The following is a 13,789-nucleotide window of genomic DNA, read 5'->3' as shown; positions in this document are numbered from 1 at the left end:
CATGCATACATACATACATACGTACATACATATATACAAACATGCATGCATATACACATACAAACATACATACAAGATATAGGAAATTAAGGTAACTAATAGAAATGAACTCAACCTATCGATCTATTATATATAATAGAGCATTCATTGAGACAATTTAAAATTTTGAAATTACTTAAGTACCCCTCGTGAATATATATAATAAATATCAAATTTAATAACATATATATATTAATTACAGTTAGCTCATTAATTACTAATAATTATATATTTATTACTACTCCATTATAGTATAGTAAAAACTTATACTTATAATTATATATGTATTTTTATAAGTATAGACTAAAATTCTCATATTATTATATTATTATATATTTATTATTATCGCATTTAATATATCATGTGTAATATTTTAATTATTTCAATTACAATACAAGAAACTCTATTTCGAGCGGAAAAAACAAATATCGTATTCTTATTTAGATACGTACTATATAATATTTGAATTATAGGTTCACAGCACACGTATACTCCTTTGTCAAATTAATTATCATATAACTCATTTTTGCACAATTAGCATTCAAATACATACATGCATATATACATACATATAAACATACGTACATATAAGATATAAGAAATTATGGTGAGTAACACAAATGAAATCAATTTTTTTATAATCGATTAATATGATCTTGTCAAATAATGAATTTTCATGTTATACGGTAACAATTATGAAATTTAAAAATTTTAAACATTTTCAAATACACATCTTGCAAAAATACAAAATTGAAAAGAAGTGCATCTTACATTATACAATACTTTTCAATTCTATAACATCTATACATTTCATTAATATATGAGTCTCATATGTGCTACAAAATATAAAAGCCGAAAAAAACTCATCCTTACAGCAAACACTATACACAAATAAAAATAATTTCTCGTAACAGAAAATATATTTTATTTCATAAGCACATATACAAATTTAATAATAGTTGACGTTAGATCATGCCCGTGCCTCGCACGGGTTACAGAGCTAGTTTCACTAAATGTTCAAAAGTTCGATAAATATAATCAGTATTAACTGGTTGGCTAAATTATAGCCAAGAGTTTTTTCTCGGAGTGATAATTTTTTTACATATTCTTTGTAAGTTTTATTTTCATTATGCTACCTAATTTAGCTAAAGCCGTGTGATAATTGGAGATGCCCTATATTTGATCCAATAATAAAGTATGTATTAATTTTAAGAAAATATGTTACAATTTTAAAATGTAAATAATTATAAATAAAATAAAACATCAATACTTATATATATATATGCCCAGATTACATGTTTAAAAAATAGAATTAATCGGTTAATGTACCGATTTGTGATATATTAATCGATTTATAAAATTCAGTTAATTTATTGAATCGATCAAAATTTTTGAATGACTAACTAACAATTTTTGAGACATCGGCCAATTTTTATAACAATTAATTCTCAAATTCTGAAATTTTAAAGACACACAACATAATTGCTAAATACTGTAAAAATTGTTTCATACTGTAATTATTATTATCTTACTCGTCAAAGTTGACAAAGCCGGTATTACATTAAATACATGTTCACAATCACTGAAAAAGTTATCACTTCACAATTTGACGTACACGTGTTGTATTTTTTTTCATATCTTCTCTCTTTCTATAATCGGTATTTATAATTCTCTCACAAAAAAAAGATTTAGTTGGAATTAAAGCCCTTTGTCATAAAAATTACTAATTTTACCGATTAATTATCTGAATAATCATTTTAAAAAGTTTTGCCGATTCAATTTTATAATTCGATTAATCACTATATTCTTTTTATAAATTAACATATTTAGTTTAATAAATTAATTATTTTGTATTTTATTTAACACATCCGATTAATATTTTGATTAATTAATCTGATTGTTTAACAATTATTCGATTAATCACTGAAAGTATAAAATTATGATTTAAAAGTTATTATATTAAATTACTATAAAAAAATTGTATAAAATATTTATACAATTCATAATAATAGTCCATGTTAATTTTCTTCTAACAATTTCATATTTAAATATATTTTTTATAAATAAAATTACATTTTTAAACATGGGAGGTGATTGTGCTTATTTTATCCGTTTATTAGCTATCTTTTTCAGGGTGTTGGTCCCAAATATCACTATTTGGGGTTAAATGACCATCAATGTCACTTTTTAAATTGTTGGCCCCAACTACGGGAAATCGGGTTATATTTTCAAAATAAACGAAAACGCAGTTTCATTTTGAGTTATTCTATAACAAAACGCATCTTGAAGTCATGTTTCATAAAAAGCGATCGGTAAACTCTTTTTTTAAAATAAAAAAAATCGATTATGTTTTTGTTTAAAAACGTGGTTTCAAATTGTGTTTTTATGAAAACGAAATTTCGGTTTTGTTTTAATCAAATTGTATGAAGACGATCAGAAAATAAAAAATTGAAAACGCAATTTCAGAAATTGTTTTGATCAAAAGCGCAGTCTCATCTTTAGTTTATGGATATAAAAACGGGATTTCAAACTTAGTTTTTCGTAAAAATGCAATTTTTAACTGAGTTTTAAGGATGAAAAAAAAAACAAAACGCAAATCCAAAATAAATTAATATGAAAAACTAATCTCGATATTGCATTTTGCCCTCTAAACATGATTTGAAGTTGCGTTTTTAATTTAAAAAAAATGAAAACAAAATATGCAACTCCATTTTTTATTAAAAAAAAAATGTATAACACGAAACTCCGTTTTGGAGTAGTATTAGAGACCCTCTTTTCTCAAAGTGACATTGTGATCATCCTATTGTGACATTTAGGCCTTTTTCTCACTTTTCGCCACCAGTAGGAACAGGTGGACGGATTGAACCGTCCTGCTACACAACCCGAACCGATCCAATCTTTTTTTATCGTCTCCCCAATTCAATTCATTACTCTCACTCTCTTCGCTGTCTCGTCTCGTTCACTTTCCCGCCATTAAACCCTAAACACTTATTAACCCCCTTTTAATTAATACCCTTTACTATTGCTTCCTTCACATTTTTTTACCCTTCTTTTCTCTTTCAATTCTTGTGTCTTTTACAAGGTAAAGTTTACACCTTTACATTTTTTTAAGTAAAAAATATGAACACAGTTGATTTTGTACTTAAAATTGTGTTTTTTGATTTAAATATATGATCTTGTGCAGCAAGAATATAGTATTAATCAATGGGAGATGAAAATGAGGCCTTTTATGTTGTGAGGAAAGGGGACATTGTGGGTCTTTACAAGAATTCTTCTGATGTTCAAGCTCTTCTTGTAATTTTTTTATAACTCATTTGTTCACCATTCTGCGTAATTATTCAATTTTTGTGTTTTTTTTGTTTATTTATCTTAATTCTGCTACTTTTTTGGTTGGTTGTTGTTATGATATTCAAGTACTTGTGTATATGTATGGTTTATTTAGGAATTGTTAGTGGTTAGTGGCTAAAGATTGCGATCTTATTGGTTCATGAAATGACAAGTGAAAGAACGTGATGGTATAAACAGTCGTGATCTTCAACATAAAGAGTTGGTGAAAATTATGAATTGATGATTATTAAATAAAGCTTAGGATTTATTTGTGACTACCGATTTCCTGCGGAGATAGGATTATATACACCTTGTTTTAAGTTTTTTTCTTAACCTTGGCGCACATCTGTTAACATTACCATAACATTAACTCAAATTGTTTGATTAGTTTGTTAAATCAACTCAGAGTAAACTGATTTGTTGTCAAGGTTATTGAAATATATTCCGTTCTTGTATGTTCTCTACTTGTTATGATAATTATTGTGATATTGCATGCTTGCTTATATCAAACTTATTCTCAACTGTTCAGATGTACGATCCTTCTATTACTGTGTTCAAAGGATGTTCTCTTCCCAAAGAGACTGAGGCATACCTGAATTCACGTGGGCTAAAGAATTCTATTTGTTCCATTGGAGCCTCCGCTGTGCAAGCCGATCTTTTTGGACCTCTTGTTGTGTGCCCTTTTCAGGTAATTTCTTTTGTATCTGCAAGACTTAGCCTAGCACATAATACTTTTTTGGAACCCCGGTGGTGGAGTGGGTGCGGGTGTATTTGAATTTCTGTGATTGACCTTTACCAAAACAAGATGTTAGTTTTTATTTTGTAGAATAAAATCATATAGAAGACCCTCCCTGCACTTTGCCCCTCATCGATATTTATACACTATATATAGCTATCAAAATACTGTTATTGATTGTTGATTATGAAGAATGTTGCTGTATGTGTAGGCTACGGTATGTCAATTCTATATTTGTCTTTTCTTTTTATCTGACTTGTTTTCTCAACCAATTTGGTTGTCAAATGGAGCAAGATTAATAAAACAAAAACTAAACATAACAATTATGTCGTACTCAGAAGTGGGTCTGAAGGTGATACGTGCTCTTTTTGTACATGTTAAGCTTCTTCGCGTCTAGTCAAACATTAATCTTTGCCATGAATAACTTATTAAAAGGCTGTTATGGTGAAGGATGCCTCATGCAACTTGTAAATGATTTCTTTCAGCAACCAGCTAGCGGTAAAGAAAAGCAATTCAGATAAATTCTCCAGAAATGAGGCTGCAGGTAGACTAGTGGTTGTCAAATCTGATAATGGTTTACATGTACACTTTGCATATGTACTACTTGAAATGATTGTTTAAAATCATATATGCCAATTCCTATATAAATGAGGTATTTTTTTCTGTTTTGCAGCTCCTTGTTGTAGGATGTTGTTGCAGATATCTATGCATTTGTGTTCAATTTTACTATACAACCCCTTTGTTTGCAAAGTAGCAAAAGAAGAATTTAAACTTTGTTGACGCCTGCCCCCTATATCAAAACATAATCTGAATGTATCGCGGGGATTATAAATATGTTGCATTGTAACTTGGATGTCAAGTATATTGAAAAATTACATCCGGTAAGGACTAAATTAAACCTATAGTAGACTTTCTCCTCTAATAGACTCGTTTGTTGGCTTGCTAGGTGAAGGTAGAACAGCTATATTTCTAGTTTAAGGATAAGGGCTGAATTAAAAGAACATGTTCTCAAATACTTTATGTCCTGCAGGTTCATTTAGTCCTATAAAAGTCTCTGGGAGACTGCTTACTAGGTGTTTTATATATTAATCCTTTCCACAATGACTCTTTTGGATCTTGTTCTTGCTTTTTGTTATTCCGTTTGTCTATATTGTGGTCGTGTTAACCCTCCATATTTTTGGTGTATTAAAGATGTCTATAGTCAATAAATTAGCAAACTTATTTAACAGCAAAAAATGGTTGGGCAGTCGGTAGAAACTTGAACGCCGTCTAATTTGTACAAGGTAGTGCTGATGTTTTAAATTTGTCTCTGGGTTGCAACTATGTTCTTTACATCTTTGAAGTTAGTTTTGTCATATTAAATAATTACATCTTGAACTTTAGAGTTTGAGTCGAATGTATTCTTTGAACCTTCAGTTAGACAGATTGTTAAGGTTGTATTTTTTATAAATTGTCTTATGTGATCATATTATTATTTCTCATAATGCATATGTTGTTTAAAGATGTTTCAAGAATCAAGGACTCCCACACGCCATATGATTCTGGCCAGGGAGATTCACGGTTCTCTTCAGGACCTGTCTATTTCCTTCTTTTCATATATTTTATTTTTTAGCATGGTGCAGGGGGGTCAAATCCGTTCTCAAACCCCCAGCAAAATCAATCTAGAAGAGAGAATTTCCTGGCCGTTCCACCAATTTCTTCTTATTGTGTAAGTAATCAAACTTATCCCCAATCTCTTACTGCCATGTCAGTCGAGTTCATGTTCACTGGGCCTTGCTTCTGTAGGGTAGTTTATGACTGATTGTTCAACGCATTTATACTTTAAGCTTTCTCGATATGCCATATTCTGGTTGTAAAAAGTCATTGAGTTTGTGGTAAAAGGTATTGTCCCTTCTTCTCCTAAAAATCATTGTCCCTTCTTAGTTCCAAAATCGGTAAAATAAATTTTGCTATTTGTTGCTCATTTATTTTTCGTAAACAATAATAGTTGACACAGAACTGTGTCCGACTAGCCTTATATCAAGGATATATGAATATTTAAAATAGAATTTAGAGCAACAATAACTGATCCTCTGAACCTGTGGCACTTCTTATAACGATGGGATCAAGCTTGGAGTTTTTTGTGCTGAGTTGTTACTGTAATGTAGGATACTTGAATGCAAATAGATGATTACACAAATTGGCGTGACCGACAAATGTTGACATGTTCTTCATCAAGTAACAAAAATCTATTGGTTTAAACAATATAAGTGAAATTTAACCTGCACATATGTATCCAAAAAAAAAATCTATGTTGCCCCGTGAAATGTCTGACAAGGTAGAGATGTGTGAAGGTATGCACCCACTGATAGAGGTAGATATATCATGTATACTGGTTGAGATCATAAAACATAAGAAATTCATAAATGCTAGAAATTTGTTACGACACATATGATGTGGATATGGAAAGAATAAATATGTTTTTTTTTTCATTTCATATTATCAATAAATAATTTATCTATCTGACACATATGATGTGTTATCTATCTGACATGCTAATGGATAATATCTTCTTCCAATTTAAAATATTTGCTTCTTGAATTACAATGTCAATAAATCTTCTTAATAGTTAAATTTGTATCTTTTATATATCAGACCTCCATTCTTGAGTTTGATGGTGCATCAAAGGGAAATCCTGGGCAAGCTGGTGCTGGAGTTGTGCTGCGTGCTGCAAATGGAAGCTTGGTATGCAGCTTATTGGCTTGCCTGTTTCTATTGTATAATGTGTAGGTGTCTGATATATCCTCACACAGGTTTATCGGCTGCGTGAAGGTTTGGGCATTGCGACTAATAACGTTGCAGAATATCGATCTCTGATTTTAGGGTTGAAGGTTGCTCTGCAGAAGAGGATTACACATATAAGTGTCAAAGGAGATTCTAAACTTGTTTGTATGCAGGTTAGCTATATTCCCTTGGTTTATCATTCTTTCTTCAATCACTATGAATTTAGTAATTATTGTTAGCTCGATTTAATTTATATTACAAATTATCTTATAATTCTTTTACACTTGCATCATGGTATTTATGAAACTTGAAGCTTCCAATCTATACTCTTTGTTGAAGACGGGACCCCTTTTCAAGAATGTCACATTGTACCAAATTTTGTTTCACCTCTAAAATCCTATCTGTTTATTGTCAGATCACTTTATATTGTTTTCCTTAATTAATTTATCGTTCACCATATTTATTTCACCCCCATATATTAGAAAAGATTTTGGGTTCGAGTTCTTACAAGTACAGAATTAAGTAATCTTTATTGTCTGTACTCTTTATAAGAAATCGAAAGCCTCTTTCAATAGTACCTTATATATAGTACAAATTTGGTTTCACCCCTATATATATATATCGAAGTAGATCTTGGGTCGATTACTTACAAGTACAGAAGCAAATAATATTTATTATTGTTTCTATATATACTTCTTTTATAAATATACTATTTATCAAAATCTGAATGACTTCTTCCATTGCATATCACTTCAATATTGCTTATAGTCAATTTTGCCTTCCACTTTGTAGTTTGTACGCGTGAATTCTGAGCAATGTGGTTGACATGATCTACCATCCGATTCTTGCAATCGATTAAGTCTGCTGTTACTGTATATCTAAAAGTTAGGCCCTTTAATACGTGGTCCGCTGCTAATATACTGCTAGCTGAACGATTTGTATCTGGTCATTATAAATGAATACTTTCAGTTTTTTTTTGTTTGCTAAATGAATATTTTCAGTTTTTACTTACTTGAGCGGCAAAATGAGCTTGCAGATTCAGGGTCTGTGGAAAACCAAAAACCAGAACATGGCTGACTTATGCAAGGTGGCTAAAGAGCTCAAAGAGAAATTTACGTGGTTTGAGATCAAACATGTTGAAAGGGTATGCCGTATGTAGTGGAGCACTTTTTAGTTTTTACTTATCTTGCAGTACAAAATGTTATGTCAAGTATTATTCACTTACCAGAGATAACGTAATGGTATAGCTTACCTGCTTCTTTTGAAGTATATGGATACCTTTCTTTATGGTAAAGGCTCGTTTAAAAAAAATTACTAAGAGGGTTTGGTAGAATCAATTTAATACATGAATATAACTAAAACAAGAAACTAACAATGCATTATTGTTAACATTTCAATAAATGGTGTCACTTACCAGTCTTAAGTCATATATCATATGTTTTTTATGCAATGGGCCGTAAACTAGTCCCTTATATATTTTGTCAACTCTATGAAAGGAGTGGAACTCAGAAGCTGATGCTCAAGCCAATCTTGCTGTCTATCTCCCAGGTAACGACTCTTGGTATTGTGAGCTTTACTAGATAAGGTTTTACTATCTTACATTACATTGGGCTTTACTATGCAGAGGGTGAAATTCAAGAAGACTGTGAGCGGAAGTAGGGTTTATAATGCCTTAAAATAGCAGATCCCTTTTGTTTGTTTTTGCTGGCGGAAATAGGTTTATCTCTGTATGAAATGGTTTTAGTTTAAGACTTTAAGTGCCTCTTAAGCCAACTTTGTATTATGACTGGGAAGATATACACAGTATGTAGGTAATATTGTAACAGTTATGTTATTGAAATATAAAAAAAAACTAACTGTGCATTACGAGGAAACAGCGAATTCGTAGTAGTAACAAATTGAAGATTTTCCCTGATTGAAACCAACTTCCTAAAATGTGAAGAAGATATTTATTTCAGGTATTGTGTTTTGTTTGATCGATTTTTTTGAAGCTGCTTAATTAGCTTTTGAGTTTAGCAAATCATCTGGTTTTGTGTAATGATGTTAAAAATGTGAGAATATTGGTAAAGAGTTTTGTGGACGTAAATGTCAAACTTCATTTAAAGAAAATATATACAAGTAAATTTAAATAAATATAAGAATATCTACAAATAAATTATTCATATATTCACAAATTAATTATGCTACTCATAGTATGTATACATAAATAAAAGGACATAAAAAACAATTCCTATATTTACAATTTAACTCGTGTAAAACTGTAGTAATTTGGGTGGACCTCAGAAAATATAGCATGAAAACAAAGTATTTTACATAGTTTGGTTGTTAAAGGAACACAATGGATTACAAATCCACTTGATGCCCTTGAGCAATGATATCTAGAGGACCTGGGGACAGCAACCGCGTGATTCTTCACAGTTTAGAACTGGACCCTTGTAGGTGTTTAGCCACACACATATAGTGCTATCAGGTATGATGTAAAGCAACTTATCAGCTACTATTTTTGTTACAATTATCAAGTGTCTACTTATTATCCTCACGGGAATTGGGAAATATAAACATCGATAGTAACAAACGGCATCAAATGTGCTCCTTGAGGACAATCTAAATAATTCAGATGTGGGCTGGACATCTAAGATGTCCAAAATAACTTGATGCATTTACCCTTCACTATATAATTACAAATCGGAATGAATTCTCACACTTTGGGTTGTCAGAAAACTCAAAACTGTATACTCTATAATTAAATGTTCTCAGTACTGTATAATCCAATGTTGATGTTCAACAGCTAATCAGATCACTGTAGTACTGCAGATTGCAGAGTCCACAAACCCTTTTAAATGACCATTTAATTTTTAAGTCTATATCCTGTTCACCGTCTTGATTTATTTCTGCATTTTGCATTTATTCATGTCATTGAATTCAATTGCAAATATTTACTTTTAATGCAGATCTTGTTACGTGAGGGGATGCACATATTACCCGGATAGACCTCTGTCTTTTTCATTTCTTTACACTTTCCTTTCTTGGATGTTCCATCCATTTCTTTACAATTCAAAACTTACCAAAAATAGTCAACGGGTCCCCTATTTCCCCCACTTTTTCTCCTTTTTTACACTACTTTTTTCCCACTATCTCTCTTTTATATATTAAAAATTAATGGGTCCCACCACTTCACCCACTTTTCTTTCTCTTTTTCACTACTTTATATATATTTCTTAAACTCTGTGTCCAATCCTTTTGATAACAATTCAAAAGGACGGAGGGAGTACCATTTTTTACTTATTGAAACAAATATCGTATTAAATCAAACATGTATAAGTTCGGTTCAAATGAGGTGATATGTGCACACCCTTATTGTATAGGTGCACATCCTTTGTTAACATTGATACCATAATGTCATCGTGGACACATTTTACTTCAACCTCTTTTAATGTTTAATAAATATAATTTGGTCTTAATTCCAATAACACAGTGTGCATGTATGAATGGAATGGAGGGTATTAGCTAAAAAAACACCACAAGAACAGCAATAACTATTATTGTTTCTCATAGCACTGGGGGAATCACGGTTACATAATTCGTCGTTGAGTAAGTCTGTCAAAATACTGACTAATTATGGTGAGATTTTTACTATTATTTGATTTTTTGCTAATTGATTACACACGCAGACGTCAGTTGTCGAACTCTTGACCTCCCGCAAGAAGTAAAGAGCTCAATCACTATGACAACAGTTCCTCCGCTAGATTTTTATTTTTTGGCTAAATGAGACTTGAGAGTATTTTTACTTTTCGCCACTTTATTTGGTAAGTACGGACACCCAGCTGGTCTGCCATGATTGATCAAAACTCTACTTTTAGGAAAAGATTGATTGCTGTTGTCCTACTGAGTAATCACCATGTAATTAAAATATCTAATTACTTGACTAATGACACACTTTTGAATCCAGTGAAAAGACTTTGTACCCACTCTTCAATGTTCTGAATTTAGGAAAGCTTTCATATTACAGAAATTTAAAATCAAGAACTATTTAGGTCATGCTTGTAGAGTTGTAGTTGTTGGCAATAATATAAGTTCTCGACTTAAATTAGTTTACAGCAAAAGGAAAGTATATTTTCCGATATGTTGTGATTAAAAGAAAATTAATAAAATTTTCAAGTTGATAATAGAGATGTAGATCACTCTTGCACCTTCTCTGCACCGAGCAAAATTTGTTTGGAGATTTTTTCGAGTTGAGGACGGGGAAGAGGATAAGGGGGAAAACAGGATGTCTGAAATGTAGATAAACTTGTTTTATATAAGTTTGATTAAAGAAAGAAGAGGGTGGAGTGGAGACAGACCTCGTGTAGAGTTTTGATAAATTATTCAGGGGGTACAAATTCTGATGAATTAGCAGAAAGGATTAATTGTACATTAGTACTAGTAGTATACACCAGTTGTGCAGATAGTACTCCTCCAGTGCAATGGCTTTATGGCATGTGGGTGGCTGTCTCTGGTCTGCTGAATGAACCCCCCTCTCAGACTTTTTTTGTTTTAAGCACACCTTCCCATAACTCTTGTTTTTACAGGCAATGTCTCACTGTCCTCCTCTCATTAGCTTAACATTGACTGCTCAGCTCAAGAGCTGTCATCCCTAGTCGGTGCTATTTTCACGGCTAATTTACAAATTGGTGTTTGTAGTTTACAATTTGCAAATTAGTGGTTAAAATTTATAAAGAGTTTCAAAAGAATTACTCTAGTTTTGAGATTTACAGATAAGTGACCATACTTTACATCCAATTTCAAAAGTTTGGTTGTAGTGTTTCATCATTTAACAATTTTAAGGAATTAAAAATTCAACAATATTAACTGGCAAAAATAGTTGATCAAAACTTTCAAAGATAATTTTGATGACACGTAAACACATATATATTTTTATCGAAAGGCAAAAAAGTTTTCTGAGTTCAAGTTGCTTATTACATTAGCTTATAATGGACCAGTTACAAATTGCAAACTGACCCCTGCTCCTGTCATACCCTCTATTTATACCACTCCACATACTCCCCATTCTGCTCAAACCATCTCTTGTACAATATGGCACTCAGATTTTTAGTTCAAATTTTGGCCTCCTTGCTTCTTCTTTCAACTGTGGTATGTGATCTGTTTTTCATGCTTTCTTATTTCCTAGTTACCATGTTGATGCATGTCTAAAAGCTGGTTATAGTTAAAGATGTGACTTTTGGACCTGGATTGGGCAATACTTGGTTCTTTCAAAAATGTTCTCAGTAGGTAGTTCTATTTTTTGTTTCTGACCTAGCATTTTCCTATATATTTTAATTTTTGCAGGTTTCAGCACAAGCTAAAGAGCTCTTGCAGTTGCAGGTAGTATACAATTCATTGTTCAAGACCAGCTTACATTACAATTTATTCTCCACATTCTTATTTTTTTTTTAAACTTTAACCTTCTGCTCATCAGAGTCCCCTAAAGACACCTCTCCCAGCTCCTACTCCAGTCAAGGCACTTCCACCTGTGGCTCCTGTTCCAGTAAAGGCACCTCCAGCGCAAACACCTGCCCCAGTGAAAGCTTCACCACCACCTCCAGCTCCAGCTCCAGCTCCAGCTCCAGAGGTCAAACCACCCATTTTTACGCCGCCATTTAAGGCGCCTATAGTCTTGCCACCGCCTACTTCTGCACATCCTCCACCTCCAAGAAACACTAAAGGTTTCCTACATGCAAATAACTTTACATCTAGATAACTATTATAAATAGTATAAGTGAAAGTGATTATTAAATATAAAATATGGTTTTGGTGCAGAATGTTATCCTCCATGTGTGGTGAGGTGCAAGTTACACTCAAGAAAGAATGTGTGCCTGAGAGCTTGTGTTACATGCTGTGACAGATGCAAATGTGTTCCTCCTGGCCAATATGGTAACAAAGAAAAGTGTGGCAAGTGCTATGCTAACATGACCACTCATGGGGGTAAAAGCAAATGTCCTTAGATATGCACGTAAATTATAGTATTATGTAATTAGACATAATCAAGGAATCATTTTGTTCCTCTCTCTGATCATGAAGTTTAAGTAGCACAGGAGCAACTAAGTACTGTATCAGGTTTTTTTCCATGTCAAAGTTATGCTTTAAGTGCCACATTTCGTTTCACACCAGTGATTTATGTTTAATGAAAAGGATTCTGCATATTAAGGCTTATTCTTATTTTGGCTTCATCGGAATCAATTTATGCCGATTTGTCCACCAGTGTGATAAATTGTGACTTTGTTCATCCAAATCTCTGTGCTTTGGGTTGGTACTCAAATGTCAAATGTATGATTTTAGGATGTATCCCGAACTGATATGTCAAATGTATGATTTTATGATATATCCTGAACTGACATGGACCTAGCTTCACATAACAACTAGATATAATTGAAACATTAAGAAATGCAGATTACAAGTGTCATCTGTTACAAGAAATTGGTATACAATGAAGCCCCTTATCTGGCCTAAAAATTTATATTAATTTCCTGCCATCAGTATCTTTTCCAGAGCATTTTGAGTAGACTTGGATTGCATGACCTGTGTAAAAATCCATAGAGGGGGGAATACAATGAAAAATGAATGGACTATTCAGTTTCTGATATGCAAAAATGCAAAGGAAAGAACACTTAAATTTTAAAATAAGCTATCAGTTGGCTGGCCATTGTTCTACTTTTCCATTGGTTTTGCCATCTGGTCTACATTGAAGCCCTGCCATCTGGCATTTGTATCTTCATTAACTCTTTGGTTAACCTATAAAATGACAAGCAGAAAAAACCATAAACATCACAAATTATAACATAACTGAAAACAGTGCTACATAAAATCAATCATATTAGCTGCCTATAAAAGGGCAACAAAAAATACATGACATGCACTACAAAAACTTCTGCAATTCTCAAGCTGTAC

The 13,789-nt window shown here is 32.1% G+C and overlaps 2 protein-coding genes across 2 annotated transcripts; both read left to right on the top strand.

Moving 5' to 3' along the window:
• Positions 1–2,834: 2,834 nt before the first annotated feature.
• On the top strand, positions 2,835–8,774 carry LOC141714069 (uncharacterized). The gene is made up of 11 exons (XM_074517612.1): positions 2,835–3,121; positions 3,224–3,333; positions 3,896–4,054; positions 4,314–4,319; positions 4,918–4,983; positions 5,715–5,810; positions 6,737–6,826; positions 6,895–7,038; positions 7,902–8,009; positions 8,362–8,413; positions 8,490–8,774. Exons 2-11 carry the CDS (start codon positions 3,244–3,246, stop codon positions 8,522–8,524), a joined length of 846 nt encoding a protein of 281 aa, XP_074373713.1. The 5' UTR covers positions 2,835–3,121; positions 3,224–3,243; the 3' UTR covers positions 8,525–8,774.
• A 3,080-nt stretch (positions 8,775–11,854) lies between these two features.
• LOC141710654 (uncharacterized) lies at positions 11,855–13,054 on the top strand. Its single transcript, XM_074513207.1, has 4 exons — positions 11,855–11,995; positions 12,191–12,226; positions 12,321–12,567; positions 12,662–13,054. Exons 1-4 carry the CDS (start codon positions 11,939–11,941, stop codon positions 12,844–12,846), a joined length of 525 nt encoding a protein of 174 aa, XP_074369308.1. The 5' UTR covers positions 11,855–11,938; the 3' UTR covers positions 12,847–13,054.
• Positions 13,055–13,789: the final 735 nt, after the last annotated feature.

Source organism: Apium graveolens, chromosome 3 (genome assembly GCF_009905375.1).
Source record: "Apium graveolens cultivar Ventura chromosome 3, ASM990537v1, whole genome shotgun sequence".
NCBI classification, from domain to species: domain Eukaryota; kingdom Viridiplantae; phylum Streptophyta; class Magnoliopsida; order Apiales; family Apiaceae; genus Apium; species Apium graveolens.
This window is presented reverse-complemented; position numbering and strand designations above follow the sequence as displayed.